The 17,786-nt window shown below is 44.8% G+C and overlaps 1 protein-coding gene across 12 annotated transcripts in view; it reads left to right on the top strand.

Moving 5' to 3' along the window:
• GREB1 (growth regulating estrogen receptor binding 1) overlaps positions 1-17,786 on the top strand; it is a 130,293-nt gene that overhangs the window by 36,212 nt on the left and 76,295 nt on the right. For 6 of the 12 annotated variants that reach the window (XM_073216486.1, XM_037026572.2, XM_037026571.2 and 3 more), the window contains exon 1: positions 9,734-9,936. The exons of 2 other annotated variants lie outside the window; for them this stretch is intronic. In XM_073216486.1, the coding sequence (XP_073072587.1) occupies positions 9,904-9,936 (33 nt within the window). In that variant the 5' untranslated portion in view covers positions 9,734-9,903. Of the gene's footprint in view, positions 1-9,727; positions 9,937-17,786 lie in introns of those variants that run through there. 4 more of the 12 variants (XM_073216476.1, XM_073216456.1, XM_037026574.2 and 1 more) reach the window with 3 other exon arrangements.

The raw sequence follows: 17,786 nt of genomic DNA, 5'->3' as shown, positions 1-17,786 counted from the left end.
TTATCACTAGCTGGTGGGCAGAGCAAAAGGGGGGAATGATAAATGCTAATGGGCATATTGTGAGAAAGGGAGAGGCATGCCAGGTCTTCTGGGGGAAGGACTTAAAATTTAAAGTAATTTCTCCTATGGGACCTCATATAAATAATATAACCTGGTGGACTTGATTTATTAGCAAATGCCAGAGCCAGTTCCATATGGCTCTTTTTCATGGTGGTGTTGCAAAATAGCCATGATTGTAATATTCCCATGCGACTCTGAGATGATTCCATGAGGGACCAAGATGAAATGTCTTAGGGTGAAACTGGATGCAAGAGTGAACTTGGGCACCTGGTGGACTGGATGGACAGCATGTTTCCTGGACTCTCTTTGCTGCTGATCATCCTCTCTAAACAGCAGGACTGCACTCATTCATTCAATCAGAAAGTACTAACAGAGATAGCAAGCCGGGGCTGCTTGCTGGAGAGCCTGTAATCAACAGAACGGATGTGGTCTTTGCTCTCCTTGAGTTCATGGCCTTGTGGGAAGACAGATACTGGAGCTGAATTGTTGGTGTAGCTAGCTGTGAATTAAAAAGGCTCAATGGGGTGGGAGGGTGTGTCACCTAGTCCTAATTCTAGGAATAGCTGAGCAAAATCAGCCACATTGTTCTGCTGATAAAGATTGGCAAAATGTTTTAGTACTATTGATATCCCTAAACCCTTAATTTCCCTTTCCTTTAACTCTTCCTGAAGGTGTATCTCCTTTCTGCAACACTCAAACGGCTGTTGAATAGAGGGAACCAGCAAGATCTCAGAATCACTCTTTCTCAGGTTGTAAAATCAAATTCCTTCAAATATGAAACTTGCTCAAGCAAATAGTGTTCCAGAGATTAGGTAGTAATCTCAGTAGGACACGCCTGTTTCTGGCTCTCCAGACTGGGAAGGGGCCCTGAATTCATGTGTTTGTTGCTGTGTCTGAAGAACAGATCACAAAAATCCAGGGGTCACTGCCCTGGTGGCAGAATGGAAGAATGAGGACTTTTCAGGGCTGGAGATGTTTCTATCACTTTACATCTATTCTAAATTCGCGTTTGCATCCTACTTCCATCAATTAATGGCAGGAATTTTTTTCAAGTCTTTGATAAAAGGCAACAATTTACAAAATGCAAATAAATGCCCTAGTTGAAAGTGGTACAGTTTTTTACATGGATGAAATGTTCTATTCTTTGTTTTTAAAATGATATAGCAATTTCTTATTATAAGGCAGAGGGTTGGACCAGGTGATAAAAAATTTTTGAGTCCCTCTTCAGCTGTTACAGGATATTTTACAAAGCCTTTTGCCAGACTCTGCTCTGTCTTTAAGCATTAAGTGGTGTAAAGTCTGTATTTCCTGGGCGAAATAAATATTAAGGATTCATACTCTTATGAAATAATATATGCATGTCCAGTTTCACTTTTTTCTTTTCTAGCTATAGATATTCTAAAAGAATGACTAGATAACTTTTTTAGAGTGAAAGTCACCCTATAATTACATTGGATGAAGAATTAGTCCTTGGCAATTTTTTTCAACTGGCTGGGGCAATTCGCAACATTATTAAAATGTAACTTTGGTCAGTAGAAATACAGACTGTATTGCAGTGTAGTTATTATCTTCAAAAATAATCAGAAGACTAATTATTTTTATTTTCTCATAGTTTATATGTTTATTTCCCACAATGACTTTGAAAATTCCCATTCGCCCGTACTTAGAGGTTCTTTCTCATTTGAAAATAATTGGAAAAAATTTGAAAAATAGTCATACCTCATTTTATTGTGTTTCCTTCACTTTATTGTGCTTTCAAGATAATGCTTTTTTTTTTTTTTTTTTTACACAAATTGAAGGTTTGTGGCAACCCTGCATGGAGCAAGTTCACGGGCACCGTTTTGCCAACAGCATTTACTCACTGTGTCTCTGTGTCACATTTTGGTAATTCTCGCAATATGTCAAACTTGTTCATTATTATATTTGTTACGGGGAATGTTGCATTGAGTGAAAAAGCAAGTCTAGAACAATCGTACAGTGTGAGATGTTCATTCATACGGAGTTTTAAAATTGTAAAGCTGGACCATATGCTGCTTAGGTTGAAAATTAGAATTAAATTCAATTAGCTTGTTGGAAATGCTGAGTCTCAGGCTGTAGCCCAGACCTCTGGAAATAGAATCTCCACTTTAACAGGTCCTCCCCACGTGGCTCATAAGCACACTAAAGTTGATCTTTGCTAAATAGAAAAAAAAAAAGGTGAACTTTAATCTATGTTGAATTCAGAATTTTCTGAAGATTATAAAGAAAGGCAAGGGAATGAGAAACAAGATTCAGGATCCTGGTTCCCTGGGGTGGGGTAGATGAGGTGCACACAAGGTCATCAGGAATAATGTGATGTTTGTGTTCTTAAGCTAGAAGGGGGCACATGGCTATTCATTGTATCATGAGTCTTTATATGATAAATATCTTACAAGTGTTCTTTTGCATCTGCTCCACTTTAATCAGCACAATTCCAAAACAGGAAGGGGCAGGCAATGAGGATTGCCACAAGTTGGGAAAGTTGCCTGGAGTGGGAGCTGAGTTGGGCCTGAAAAGATGGGGAGTTTGGTGTTTATGGAGGGGAGGCCATCCTGTTCTCTCTTGGGTCAGAGAAGCTGTGTTCAAGTCCATCCATCTCAGCTCATATGCTGTTGGCTCCTCAGTTTGTCCAGTTCTGGGGAGAAGGAGTTACAGGGGTGGGTGGGCTGGTGTTCAGGGGCGGACAGCTGCCCCGGCCTCCCTCCAGCTTCCTGAGTGACAGCTCTGGGACATCTGTCTGCTTCCCCCTCAGTCCCCAGCAGGGTTCCTAGTTTACCCTGGGAGTGTTGTCACCTGAAATATGTGAGTAGCTGTTTGGCTAGAGCTGTGGGCTGCTTGCAGCGATGGAGCCTGGGTTGTTACTTTGCAGAGGTTGAGCGACTTGCCCACTGGGGAGTGGCGTCAGTGCAGTGTGACTCACACACTTGGGGCCTTTCCTCTAGTCCACATCTGCTGCCATGAAATGGACACAGGCTTGATAGAAGGTCATGATTATAATTTCCCCCCAAAAGTTGTTTATACAAATTGCATGTAACCGTTTTTGTAAAGAATTTAAAAAATACATAAAATTAGGAAGAAAAATTTTTTCCACAGTTCCATTTCCCCAAACATCCACTGGTATCATTTTAGTGCATTTCCTTCCAGTCTTTTTTCCTATGCACTTAAAAAAAAATTACAATTATTTTAGGTGCTAAGGATGTGAATGATACAACTTTCTATCCTTATGTACACTTTATCTGCTTTCTATTACGATTTCATGCTTTTTGTCATTTAAATATGTCATAAAAAACATGTTGAAACAATCCTTGCTAATAAGTCAACATTAGCAAGAATAAAGTGGGAAATGTTAATTTGTTCCTGGACAGTTTAGCAAAGAATCTGATATTTTGCGTCATGAATTCTCTTTTTACTTAATGCTTGAAAACCAATCTGCCCATTGGAGCATTTCATTAATAAACACTCTCATACTTATTTTGTACAACATGCTGGGAAAACAGATGAGTGAGGTAGGTTTCTAAGAGCTCCAGTGTGGGGGTGAGGGCCCGTGAAAATGATACTTGTGTCTAGTAAAATACAAGACCCAGTGTTAATGGCTTCTGTGATGCGGCTTGCTTCTGAAGGGCAGAGCTGATAATGTCCTTACTCTGAGCAAAGCCAAAAAGCAGTTGTCTTTCTTAAGTCTTTAGTTTTTGTTTTAAGGTTCATCACAAACTTTAGCAGTTAAAAAAAAAAGTGCAGTAAGTGGGTCATTCTGACCTAGAACCAACCCAGATACGTCTGATCGCTGCAGCAGGCAGTGGTGAATCAGACCTAAGCGAGCTGGCTGCCTTTTCAGTCACATGTATTCATAATTAGACGCATTGTTTGTAGCCAGTGGAGTATTTGCTCAAGCGTGTTTGGGTCTGCAGGAGGAGGGAGGTTTGTGGATCTTCCCAGGTAGAGTCTGCTTGCCTGCACTACTGTAGCGGAAAGAGGGGCTTTGTGGTATCAGGGTTTAATATATAAAGCTTTATAGCAAGGCTGTGGTTTATTCATTTTCATCATGATAATACCGAAAAGCTACCCTCTGGTGAGCACATGCTATGTTCCAGGCAGTGTGAATGGGCTCTGTGGTCCTGGTGTCATTTAAGCCTTCCCACAACTTTATGATACAGGTGTTAACACCCTCATTTTACTGAGAACGTGAGGCTCTGGGACGTTAAGTCACTCAAATACCCAGTGTCTACTAGGCACCCAGCCAGTGTTAAGTGAATGAATGAATGACAACTGCAAGTTAAAGGGGGGCAAGTGAAAAGAAACCTGGCCAGTGTGAGCCATAAGAGTTGCTCCCAAAACTTAAGAGGCTTTGTACCTCCCAGCTATTTATTTTTTGTGATTTTTAAGCTCCAAATTAGAGTAGTAATGTGAGAGAGGAGGGGATTTCGATGTAGGCAAGTGACATAAGGCATGGATGAGGGAATGGGCTTGTGACCAGCAAAGAGATCAGCCTGACTCGTCCTCAAAAAGAAAAAAAAAAAAGGAAGAAAACATTTATTAAGTGCCAGCCACTGTTATCTTGGTTCATGGCAGAGAAATGAGCTCAGAGATGACCAGGGAGCTTGCCCGAGGTTGCACAGCCAGCAGGTGAGTGAGGGGCCGGCATGGGAGCCCCGGTACCAGCTCACGGCTTCCCTGAGACTCAGCTCTTTTCCTGCAAACAAAAGCAAGGGGTGGAGATTTTGTTACGCTTGAATTTTATTTTGTATTCGATGAAGGAAATAAAGTGGATGACATAGAGAATTCTTTTATATTAACAAGGTCCAACAACTGGCCCCACCCCAGGAAGAGATTCCAGCTCAGTCGGTGCAGAGGAGGGCCAAGCAGGAGATGCAAGTTTTGGGGTCGCCAGAAATGATGTGGTAGGAGTGACTGGTGTGTATAGTTTGCTGGTGGTGCCAAACTTCCCAAGCCAGACTCAACACGCCATGCTTTTTTTTTTTTTTCAAGGATCAGAGAAACTCCTGAAGGTGTAGTTTGCATGCAGGAAGGTAGTCACACAGTCAATCCTGCTGTAACAAGACATACGTGTTCCTAAAAATCACTGCATCATGCAAGATGACACAATAAAAACCACAGGGTCTGTGGGGACAACAGCATTAGGGGCACAGCACTCAAAAACATCAATGACACAACGAAAAAAAGATAAAATCCTAATAGCAAAGGCAAGCACAGTTTTATCCCTGCGAAATGGTCAAGAGATACATAAACATGGCAGTAAATATGGAACTTGACCTTGAAAGTGCAAGGTAAATGAAGTTTTGGGGGTGGAAGTGGGTGTTGGAAGCTTGTGAGTTACAGTGGAGTAGAGAGGAAGGAGGGAGATGTGGAACTATGGAAATTTCTAACAGCCGGTGTGGATGGGTGTGGGTGATGATGCATGTGGTGATCAGAGGTATGTGTCTGAGTATGTTTAGCAGATTCCTAAGCAGCTCAGTTCAGCTGGGCACCCCTTTTCAGTATTCACTTTGGTGTTTCTTGTAGAGGAAATCACTCCTAAGCACACATAACATTCACAAAGTGTTCAAATTGTTCTGTAATATATCTGTTGGTCCACCTTTATAGTTTAAAAATGTTATAGCAGAACTGACTGTATAGAGGAGCAACATAACACAATATGTGAAACTCTTCCACACTGAAGTGTGTGGCTTTACACCCACAGCCTTCCCACTCAGCTCTGGTGCAGCCCCCGGCTTCCTGCTACAAACTGAATGGTCATGCCCTCTCCAAGTTCATATGTCAGAGCCTAACCCCCAGTGTGGCCGTGCTAGGAGGTGGGGCCTTTGGGAGGTGATTAGGTCATGAGGGTGGAGTCCTAAGGAGTGAGATTAGTGCCCTTATAAAAGAGGCCCCAGAGAGCTCCCTCAGCCTTCTGCCACGTGTGCACAGCGAGAAGACTGCCCGTCTGTGAACTAGGGGTGGGTCATCACCAGACGCCAAGCCTGCTGGCATCTTGATCTTGGACTTCCAGCCTCCAGAACTGTTTGTTGTTTAAGCCCCTCAGTGTATGATATTTTTGTTACGGCAGCCTGATTGGACTAAGATTGTCCCCCAGCTTCAAAACCAGAGGATGGGGTGGGGGGGCACCTCTAAGTGCTTGTCCTCCGTGAGCTTTGAGCCTGTCAGTGAATGGGTTGGGTGACAAAACCTCATCCTCCCATCTCTTTGAGAATGATAATTAAAGTTTTAAAAAAATCCTTTATATTTCTCTGATTTCTTTAGTGTCTTTTCTTCTCCTGGATGTTCTTTGTATGCTTCAGTCTTTGTTCAGATACCGGTGACCCTTGGGTTTTCACGTGTGCTGAAGAATGAGAGACAGTGGACTGGGAGCTTTGTGCCTCAGCAAAGCTTGTGGACTGGCAGGTGTTGCTTTTGCGGTGCTCAGGACAGAATCAGCTGGCATTCTAGGGCCACTAAATGCCAGGCTCTATTAGCAGCCCTGGTGTGTTCTGCCTGGGGGTGAGTGCCCGCGTCCTCACATTCCACGTGTGACCATAAGCAGGGGGTAGGGGGCTAAGTACTCTGTACACAGTATTTCAAAGAAGCCTCCTGTTTTCAGCACTGTTTCCCACTCTCCTTAACACACATCAGAATCCCGAGTCTCTGGGTTTCTGTAGGGCCAGGCGGTTTCTTCTAGCCGTGTACCATCCCACAGTGCCCTTCACCTGTGTCAGCCACAACGTCTCTCACTAGTCTGGCTTCTGGAAGTTTGTTAAATCTAAACGAACACAGAAGTTCTCAGGTCTATCTAGGGAGGTCAGGGCCACCATGCAATAGAAGAGATGCCTGAACTGGGTTTTGAAGTGTGAGTAGGAGTTCATATTACAAATGAGGGGTAAGGGCTTTGCAGGCAGATGGAACACACAGTATGCTCAGAGAAGGGGGCGGGGGTGGGTGTGGGAAGACATGGAGTGTGTGGAGGCTTTGAGCCGTCATCATGGACCAGCCTTGCACAGTTTGTGCAAGAAAAGCAGAACTCAAGTGATATGAAAACTTTCAGGAAAACATTTTGTAAAAATCAAGGCCTATTTACTTGTTAATGTGGTCATCGTGATCTCCAGGACACTTTGTTGGGCAGGTAGAGACTTTCCAGCGTTTTGAAAGTCATCACTTCTAGCCCTTGTGGTCAGAAGGGAAAATACAGCTGACAATCACAGTCTTAGGTGCGGGCGCCGCTGCTGGTGCAGAGACTATGTCTGTGCTTGTTATGTTTAACGCGGAAGGGGTTTGGCCAGGGGGAGAAGACCACTGACATGGAAGAAGAAGGGGCTTTATGTCAAGGAGATGTATTGGCATCGAGCGCAGGTTTGCGTGCGGAAGGAAGGCTCACACCAGAAGCACCCACACAGAGCTGACGCTGGGACAAGTGGTTGGTTGGTCACCACCTTGTACCTCCCGAATGCTATTTTCCTATCCAAAGCCTATTTTGACAGTAATAGGGAAGCAGAGTCAGTTCAAGGGTATTGTAATTCTGGCCCAACGAAGGTAAATTCTTCTCTGCTAATTTTCTCATCATGATGATGGCAACTTACATCAATTTAAAAAGTTAGCAAATTATAGAAAAGAATAAAGAATCATAAAGTCCTAGATTTTTTTCCTTAGAGACAAACACTGTAGACATTTTTTTCAATCTCTTTTATGCATTTTATTTATCTGTTTACAGGTTGATAGCTTAGTAATGATAATAATTCTTACTATTTTCATGGCATATCTAGTAAATATTCTGTAGGTGCCAGTCACTGTTCTAAGCATCCTATGCATATCAATTCATTAATTTTACACAACAATGGTTAGAAACAGGTGCTTTTATTCCACTTTTCAGACTGGGGAAACTGAGGCACATGAAGTTTAAGTACCTTGCTCTAGGTCTAATATCCAATAAGTCAGATTCAGTCCTGGGCCTAGAGCCCATACTCTTAAAAGCTCTGCTCCTCTCTCTCTCACATACATATATGTGTATATATATTATATTAAATAAAATACATATGTACATATATGTATTTCTCTATTTCTTTAACAATTTAAAATCCTTTTCTTGCTATATGTTATATCCTAAGTATATGTGCATCATTTAAAAACTTCATGCACTTAGCATTCATGCATGCAGATGTTAGAGATGCATTAAGTGGTGCTTTCTAGTTGGTCATTTCTGTAGTGTTCAGTTTCCCTCTGTTGCAGACAGTGCTGAGTGACAGAAGCTGCGGCAGGTCCTCTGTGGCTGGTTACTTCCTCTCCAGCCCACGGGTCCTCCCTCAGACCTGATTTCCTTCCCCAGGTGGGTGAAGCCAGATGCCAGGGGTTTGCTTAAGCAGAAGCACCAGGGGACGCTGTCTGGCCCTTGCTGTGAAGGTGGGGGATCAGGTGGGGGGTTTCCACCGGCCTTTCTAGGGGGACACTGCTCAACTGGGGGAAGCAGTAGGTCTGCCACCTGAGGCTCTTCCTTCCACCTGTAGCACCTAGAAACCGCTGAGAGAGGGCTGCCTGAAACGACCGGCTTTTTGTAAGGTACCGTGCATCTGACTTTGGGAGGGGAGCACCCACCTTTGGGGTGGAGAGGTTTGCGTTGGCTTTTTGCTGATGATAAAGACAGCATTGGTCTGTGTTAAGCCCAATAGTGACAAAACATTAGCTTTTAGGAAGGTGCAGGGGAAGGCGACCAAGTGAAGTCCACTAAATGAATCAGTCTCCTTATTTTTATTGATTGAAATGATATCTAAAAAGGTTGTAAATAATTAGTGTTGCACAAGGTGGACATAGAAGCAGCAGTGAGTAAAATTATAATGATATGCTAATTATGGTACATAGTTACATACATTATTTTAAGTGATATAACAAGAATGATTCAGGACTGTGGCCTTTGTCCCGAAAGGTAGATGACAGAGGAACCCCTGGGTCATTTCCAAGTCACCTTTGTAGGCAAATAAAAGACCCTGGCAAGATGACAAAAGTCAAAATTAAAGGCATTTAGCATGAATGAAGTAGGCTCCCATTGTTCCTTTTCCTTTTCAATTAAGATTTGACCAGGATTCCTGAATTTTAAGAGCCACTTGCTGCAGGAACATGTTGCAAGCTCTGGCCAAGAGCTGGTATTCTCTTGACTCTCAGAATGGTAGAAAGGACTTAAGTAAAAGAAGTGTCAGGATGTGCATGTGCGACTCTCAGAGGTTTCCCCTGTTGGGGTGTGTTCTTCGGTGTTCACGCAGGAGCTTATGTTAAGGGAAGGTGCCCCTTGGGTCACAGCCACACCTGCTGGTCCTCTAGCGGCCCACGAGCAGCCCAAAGCTGGAGTGCTTCTCCTGACCCTTTGTTTTCTGCGCACTGAGTACGTGGTTCCACTCCAAGTACAAAGCTTTCATGTTGTTTAAAAAGACTTGGTTTAACTGCTGGTGGGTGGACTGGCAGATTGGTATGTACCTGCGATGAGAACACTCTGACCCAGCAAAACACTTCAGTGCCAAGAAGACAGAAAACTGGCATTTGCCATCTGACTCAGCAGGAGCCTGGGGCATATGGAGCTCAACTTGGAAAGTCTGCTGCTGTTTTTTTTTCTTCCTGGTGGTAGTTGTAGCCCTGGGAGCCGATAGTGGTGTGGAAGCCTTTCCCCTGGCGGGCTTGGCGGCCTCTGCTTCCCTGGGCAGAGGCCAGGGAGCCAGGGTGTCAAGCCGACCGTTCTCGCCGTCCTCAGGGGCATTCCGCGCTCCCCACACGATCAAAGGCACAGCCCCCGGGAGGCGGGAACCCCAGTAGGCGCTCCCACTTTGCTGGGTTCAGCCTGCTCTTGGCTGGTTTATGGGCTGCCTGAAACAACCGGCTTTTTGTAAGGTACCGTGCATCTGACTTTGGGAGGGGAGCACCCACCTTTGGGGTGGAGAGGTTTGTGTTGGCTTTTTGCTGATGATAAAGACAGCATTGGTCTGTGTTAAGCCAAATAGTGGCAAAACATTAGCTTTTAGGAAGGTGCAGGGGAAGGCGACCAAGTGAAGTCCACTAAATGAATAAGTCTCCTTATTTTTATTGATTGAAATGATATCTAAAAGGGTTGTAAATAATTAGTGTTGCACAAGGTGGACATAGAAGCAGCAGTGAGTAAAATTATAATGAATGTTAATTATGGTACATAGTTACGTACATTATTATAAGTGATATGAGAAGGAGACATACAATACTGGGATCCTGCCTGCTTGGTTGGTTCTGGACAGAAGTTTTTCATTCCTTCCTTCTTCCCTGAAAATCTTCTCTGGCTTTATTCTGAAGCCAGTTCCATTCAGGAAAACTTAAGGGCAGTCGTGGAGGAAGCACCCCCGACATGTGTGAACAGAGGTTTGTGTGACCCTGTGGTTGTGCAGCGGCCGCAGGCAGGCCACCTCAGTTGGAGAGACAGCAGATTAGACCCAAGTCAACCCTCCACCCGGCTTTTCTTCCTTAAACAACACCTGTGGAGTTTATGAGTTCCTCTAGGGAAAGTCGGAGGAATCTACATTAGAAAGCCGTTTCCTGCCAGGGGGACCGTCAAAGAGTTTATAGGCGACCATTCTGTGGTCTGAATGCGTTTATGGCCGTATCATCTATTTGGGGCTGATATTCCTGCTCCACGGGCACGCTGCCATCCCTTGTTGGGGAGGCAAATTACAGAAAGACGCTGAAACTACCTTGAGAGGGCTCTGCTTTTTTTGGGTTGTTTGGTGTTTTGAAACTCTGGACTCGCCGGATATAGCCCGCCACACCTGTGTGCTGGCTGCCGGGTCTTCAGTTGTGCTGCTGGAGGCTGGAGGGGAAGGGACGGGTTCGCGGCAGCTCAGCTCGGCGCTGGAGTTGGGGGCGTTCTGGTAAGGCTTTGGGGTGGGGCTGTGTTACTGTGGCTGTGTCTGATGCCCTTGGGGATTCTGAAAGGAGGGGCAGCTTGAGGTTGGAGGTCTGAGGACTCCAGGTGTGCTCTGGATGCCTGCAGGTCCGAGCGGAGGTAGATGGCGTGTGGTGGGGGAGGGAGGCCTGGCAGACAGCCGTGGAAGCGTTAGCTGTCCCATGACTTGAATCCAGCCTTTGACTCCAGAGCACGGCGGCTTCCTGACCTGCCAGGGTCACTTCTCCAGTCAGGGATGAGAAGAGAGAGGACAGTGACGAGAGGGGACCAGACCCAGAGAAGCTTTGCACCTGGCTGGGGCTCACAGGTGTTCGGGAGGGAGTGGTGGCAGCTGAGGTAGGCAGGAGGGTCCTGCACCCTGGCACAGCAGGACCTGACGCTCACCATCTGCTCCTGCACTGCGAGGAGAACACCCCTGGCTTCCCCCTCCTAAGCCTGAAGTCAGCTAGACCCCCTCCCTTCGTCTTCCAGGCAGAGCCAGTCTGAATCCCCGTACTGTTCTCCTACTGGTCTTAGGAGGCCACGGTCATCTTTCCCACGTGCCATATCCTCAGGCTGCTTCGGTTCCTTTCCTGGCTCCACAGGGCTAACGCTGAACATCTTAGTGGGGCTTAGTCCCAACCGGCCCCTGGCCGCCCTCCTGTCCCTGCCCCTCCACATACACCTTATGCTCCAGCATCCAGAAGGACCCGTGTTCCTCAGTTACACAAGGGCCTGTCCCCCCTGGGCCAAACCTGGGCATGGTGTCCCCCTTCTGTCCTGAGTGCCCTTTCTCTTTTTAGCAGGCAAACCTATACTCATCCTTCCGGGAGGTCCCCTGAGACTGACCTGAGATAGAAGCTTCTACTGCCTTCTCTGTTTCCCGGAAGCTACCTTCTTGCCTCCCTCTGGCTAGGGCAGCAATCACACATCAGTTTGCGTTGTTTATTGCTCTTCCTACTGACGGAGTTCCTGCAGGTCAGGGACCCTGGCTATTTCGCTTGCATCCTCAGCTCCAAGATTGCCGAACTGTTTCTGTTGTATATACAAGTCAGATTGCTTAAGCATTTAACTTGAAGGCACAACCATGATTCTGGAAGAGGAAAGTTCCCTGTTCTCCCCACAGGCACAAAGTTGTTGATTTGTGGCTTAGGACAGACCCAGCTGCCTAAGATGATCCTGAACTGCTGAAGGCCTCCAGCTGTGTCTTGTCTTTGAGGCCTGGGGTGATTAGCAGAGTCCGTGGTCATTCCCTTGCCAGATCTGCTGTGAGAAATCCTTCTGGGCTCTGTGGGGAATGAAGAGGTGGATGAACTTGGCCGCAGCATCCAGCAGTCCCAACCCCCAGGAGGTGGGAGACGCAGACACACTCTGTGGCCTTACCGGAATAAACCTGGAGCCCAGCAGAGGTGTCTGGAAGTATGAGGGCTGCAGAAGAGGGAGCCATGCATTTTAGCTGAATTAGAAGCCGAAGAAAGAACAGGTGCAAATGGCCTTTTGGAGCCGCAGTGTGCTCACGTGGAAAGAACAAACGTGCACCTCTCACGCCTTGATGTTCACGGGATGGGCTCTCCTCTGGCCCTGCCGGGACAGCGGTGGCATCCTGGAGGCACCCTGGGGTCTCAGTCAAAACCTCCCATGTGTTTACTTAGTACACCTGGGGCTTTAAACTCTGCATCTGAATGCTTTTTGGTGGGACCAGCTCCATTTCCTTATGGTCTTCGCTATGCCCTCAAACAGGCGTTCTCCCTTCTTTTAGGAGTTATTTTCTGGGTGTTGTGCTACAGGCACTGAAGGAAATAAAGAGGTGGCTAGAGTAGTTCTTGCTGTTTAGGGGATAAGAGACGTGGAAATTATATCTACTTGGATAGATACTTTTCAACTGGTGTACTCCTAAAGGAGGCCAGAAACGTCATTATTTCTATCACAGTGATCTCTGGTTAGCCTTTAGAAATTAGGATTATGAGCAGTTAATTCCAACTGTAGAGAGGACACTAGAATTTATTAACATCTCTCTGCCAACCACCCTATATACTCATTTATCCTTCACTACAACTCTGGAAGGTGGTTCTCATTATCCTCATTTTGAAAGTGAGGAAATGGAGGTCCAGAGAGATTAGGTAACTTGTCCAAGGCCACACAGCTTGAAAGAAGCATAGCCATGAATTAAGCCCCTGATGGTCTTATTCCAAAGTACCTGCTTTTTTTTTTTTATCACCTGAAGTCAGACAATGAACACTTTGCAAGACCTGAATTTGGAGAACTGTTTGAAGTTGGTGAAGTTCAGCTTTACCGAGAGGTTTATTCTAACTTGCAGGGACCTGCAAGGTGCCGAGTCCTGCTTGCTCTGCTCTGACTGCCCAGCAGGACAGAGAACCAGAGGGCTTGTTCTCAGCACACTGTGGACCCCAGTTTCCAGGTGCAGAGGGGCTGAGCCCCTGGATGGTTGGAGGAAACAAGACCTTGGTGACTGCGCATGTTAGCTGAGATCTCTGTGGCCCTGGGGGAGGGAGAGGAGCTGGCTCTGATGAGTGCATGCATCGGGGAGGTGATGGCTTTGGTTTTATGAGAAAGGCAATGAGCGTGCTGCACCCAGGGCTGTGCAGCGTTGGGGTTCTCTTCGGAAGTGAGTTCTGGCCCATGCCAGGAGCTCGGTGACTGCTGCTGACAGGTTGGGACTCTGGCTTAGGCAGAGGTGACTGATAAAAGGCAAAGTGAAAGGTGCTTAGGAAGGAACAGGAAAATAATTGTGGGCCCAGAGCTTAGCTGGACACTATTTTGGTGTCCCAGTAAATCCTGGGGAGCTTTTTAAGATAAATGGGTTTTCTGCCTCTTGGGCAAGCTTTTGATATTCTATTCTTAAACAAAGAAAGAAAGGAAAAAAGGGAAAAACCTTCACTTCAAGGAGAGGCCAGAGCTAGAATACTTTTCTTTGAATGGGTTGGAGTTGTGAGTCTCCTGCTTTAATCTCCAGGGAAGGGCCAGTCGGGCTGGCGGACAGGCAGACGCTGTCCAGGCCCCAGGCGCTGGCTGTGATTGTTTGTTTCTCTCACTCTCCTTCGTGCAGACCCGTCTTAGGCGACATTCTTAGAATGCTCTTGGTTTCCTTTGTCTGGCTTGAAATGTCGTTTTAAATGGGGCTTTTCATTTACTGAGGGCTTTATTTTCTTGTCTTGGCAGCCCCCCTTTTGGTAAAACACTATTAAGAGAGAAAGTAACGCAGTCTTTAGCAAAAGTTGTAGCATGGTTGGACAAGTGAACATCATTAAAACAAGAAAACAATGAAAAACACTCCCTTTTCTGAAGTCACTTGCTAGGTTGAAAGCAAAGATTTTTATGCTTAGAGCCATTATTGGACATTCAAATGTGACCTTGGACTATTCACTTAATCTCTGCTTCAGTTTCCTAATGTGTAAAATGAGAACCATGCTTTGCATATTTTAAGGCTGTGGTGAAGATGAAATAAAATGTAAATCAAGAAAAGTGCACAGAGTGGCACTAATAAGTGATAGCCATTCTTTTGATTTTTTACTTATGATGTTCTTGGAGTTTACATCACTAAAGGAAATAATAAAGATGTGAAGACAATAAATGCTTTTAAATCCCAGACTCAGTCTCTTCATCTGCAAAATGAAGAGAATACTTTTGTTACAGGGCTGTTGACACATAGGTACTAAACAAATACTGGTTTTCTTATTCTTCCAGTCAAATTCAGGTCTTTCTCTGTGTATATATTCATTTACTGATTTATAAATTGCATATATGGATTGCACTATATACTATATATTTATATTATAAAACAGACTGAAAAATAATTTAAATGATGAGATAAAATAGGCATAAACGGAAGTTTTGCTAGTTTCTTTTTTGTACTCAACTTTGGATGTAATGCTGTAATGTGTAAATACTATAATAGGGACCTAATAAACTGTCATGGGTTTCCATGAGTATAGGTAGAACCGTCTTTTGTGAATAATTGCATGATTTTATGTTCAGAGAAAAGTCTAGAACATTGAGCCCAGGAGGCGTATAGTTCTGCTGTGTGTGCATGCTTAGTCTTGTGTAGCTGACCTCCTAGCACTGTCCTTTAGAAATTTAAAGAAATGCCATAGGTTTTTGTAAAATTGAGAAATATCTTGTCACTACTAGAAAAGGCACTAGAAGGTAATGGTAATATAGATTTATGACCCTAAAACTGGAGATGTCTGAGAGTTTATACTCTGCCAGTTTAAACTTCTTAACAGTACTTTTCGTGGGAAGAGAGCCTTTGAAGTTGGGCTTTCCATTCCAGACCAGACAATGGCCTCTAGTGTGTCATTTGATAAAGTCTCTCATCCTTTCTGAGCCTTAGTTTCTTTCTCTATTTCCCAGTAGCTTCTTGAGAAAGAGAACTTGGGAGATACTGTTTGTTTTTTTTTTAGATCTTGAATTTCTGAAAATGGATTTATTCTGCTCTAACTTATGATTGTTACTTTAGTTTAGTATAGAATTCTAGGTAGGAAATCATTTCCCCTCAGAAGTTGAGGGCATTATTTCGTTGTTTCCCAGTACCACTATAGAGAAATTCAAAGTCATTCTGATGATTTTCATCTTTAGAATGTTCCCTGTTTCTTTTCTTTTTTGGAAGTTCTTGGGATCTTCTCTTTATCCCTAGTATTCAAAAACTTCATGGTGACGTACCTTGATGTGCACCTTTTCTTCATTTGTTGTGCTGGGCACTTGATGGGTCCTTTAAATCCAGAAATTTAGGTCCTTCAGTTCTGGAACATGGTCTAGATTATTTCTTTGGGAACATCATTCCCTTTTTTTCCCTTTGTTCTCTTTTCCTGGAACTCCTACTGTGCCTCATGGATTGACCCTCTCATTTTCTCACCTTTCTCTGTTTTTAGCTTCAACTCTGTCTTCTAGCCTTTCTACTATAGTTTAAATTTCTATTGTCATTTAAACAGTACATAAGAGTTCATTCTTGTTTTCTGCATGTCTACATTTTATTTTTTAAAGACTTATTTTTTTTAGAGCAGTGTTAGGTTCATAGCAAAATTGCGAGGAAGGCACAGCGAGTTCCCACGTACTCCGGGCCCTGACGCAGCCCAGGCTTGCCGTTTTAGAATTCTGTTGTTTTTTGGATGTAGTGGTCCTTTGAGGATACTGTGGAGGATGTTTTCCTTTGCAGTTTTTGTTTGCTTTCTTTCATATGTTTCTTTTTGTCTCAGTCTTTTATATTAGAGTTTCTCAAAAGCCTTTATGATGTTGATAATCGTAGGGGTCTGCTTGTAGTTGAGGGTCAGGCACAGAAAGTTTTGTGAAATAAAGTTGCTGTACATACAGATGAGACTCTTGAGGGGGAGCCTTATAGGAGGTGGTCAGATGTGGACCTGTGACACTGGGGATCCTTCGGTTTTTAATATCTACTCCTCCTTGAGCCTGAGTGCGAGCATTTTGGAGGGAGTCAAATAGGGAAAAAGAACAAGAGGGTGGACACTTCATCAACCGGCATGTAGGATTTGAGCCAATTCCTCTGATGTCAGTCCTGCATATCTGTTGTCAGCTGTGGCCCAGAATCTAGGTTCTCTGTGCTATATTTTTTCTTGCGTGAACCTCCAGGCTTCAGCAGAGTCAGGAAAGAGGCTGCTGGGGTGGGGGGATTGGGAAGGAAGATGGGGCAGGAAGCTTCCTGGTCTTCAGCCCCACTTTTCACTGCCTCCAGTTCCTGAGGCTTTTCTGGCTTCTCTTGTGGGTTTGAATTGGTTTGCTTCTCAGAGGATGGCTCCCCTATTGAAAGACTGGGCTTTAGTTCTTACTTTTTCCAAGTCGGTCAATATCTCCTGCTGCTTTGCATCTTCTGAATTCTGCAGGCACACTTGTCTGCTGTCATTTTTTCTCCTCTCTCTGTCTTTGTGTGTTTATACCTATGCATTCTTCACTGTCCTCTTCATGCAGTTTTGGAGGGAGTAGAGATAATGTGTGTATTCCATCTGTCCCATTTCACTGGAAGCCTTTTCTCCTTCCTCTGTCCCCACATGTGATAATCCTTGATTTTCCTTGAAGTTTCTGCCTCACTTATTTTACTTGAATTTCAACTCAACCTGCAGATTATTTCTCTTTATAACGGAGCCCTCTGAATGACACAGCTGGATTTGCAGGTGCCATGGGGAGAGAATGCCTGGCCTGCATGTCTTGGCCATCAAGAGCACGTTGAGATAGCCCACGTTGGTGACCCCAAACTCACCTGGGGTTAGTCTGCTTTATCTGGGCAAGTTTGTAGGTGCTTTTGGGGTCAGACAGGCCAGTGGAAGTTAGGAACTAGTTCTGGGACTTGAGCTGACATAGAGCTATATTTGAGGTTGATTTGGGGAAATAGACCCATATCTGATCTTCTCCTGGGAGGCCTCGCAGCCATCCAATTGCACTCCTATGTACAGTTTCAAGCAACTTTTTGTGCCTCACTCTTAAAAACAAGCAGGTATCCAAGCTACCCGTTGTCCACCAGTCTCTTTAGCTTCATCCCAGACATCCCTGTCCATTAGCCCTCCAAAAACACACCACTTCCCCACCGTAAATCCCTACTTCTGAAGCCTCAGGGACTGTCTGCTGCCTGCTGAAACGAGTAGGTACCCTCGGTTTTGTTTTCATTCTATAGCTGCCTTCCTGTGAACCAGGCACTACTCATCAAAGGGACGTATTTCCTCTTCCTGTATCATGTCTACTAATGGAGCTTTTTTGCCTTTTACTCTCCTGCCCCTTTCTTAAATGCTATTCCCAAGTTTTGCCAAAAATATTCTATCCTTCCTCCTTGGCCCACTCTGAACCAGGCCCTTTTGCCAAGTTCTCC

Source organism: Manis javanica, chromosome 1 (genome assembly GCF_040802235.1).
Source record: "Manis javanica isolate MJ-LG chromosome 1, MJ_LKY, whole genome shotgun sequence".
NCBI lineage: Eukaryota > Metazoa > Chordata > Mammalia > Pholidota > Manidae > Manis > Manis javanica.
This window is presented reverse-complemented; position numbering and strand designations above follow the sequence as displayed.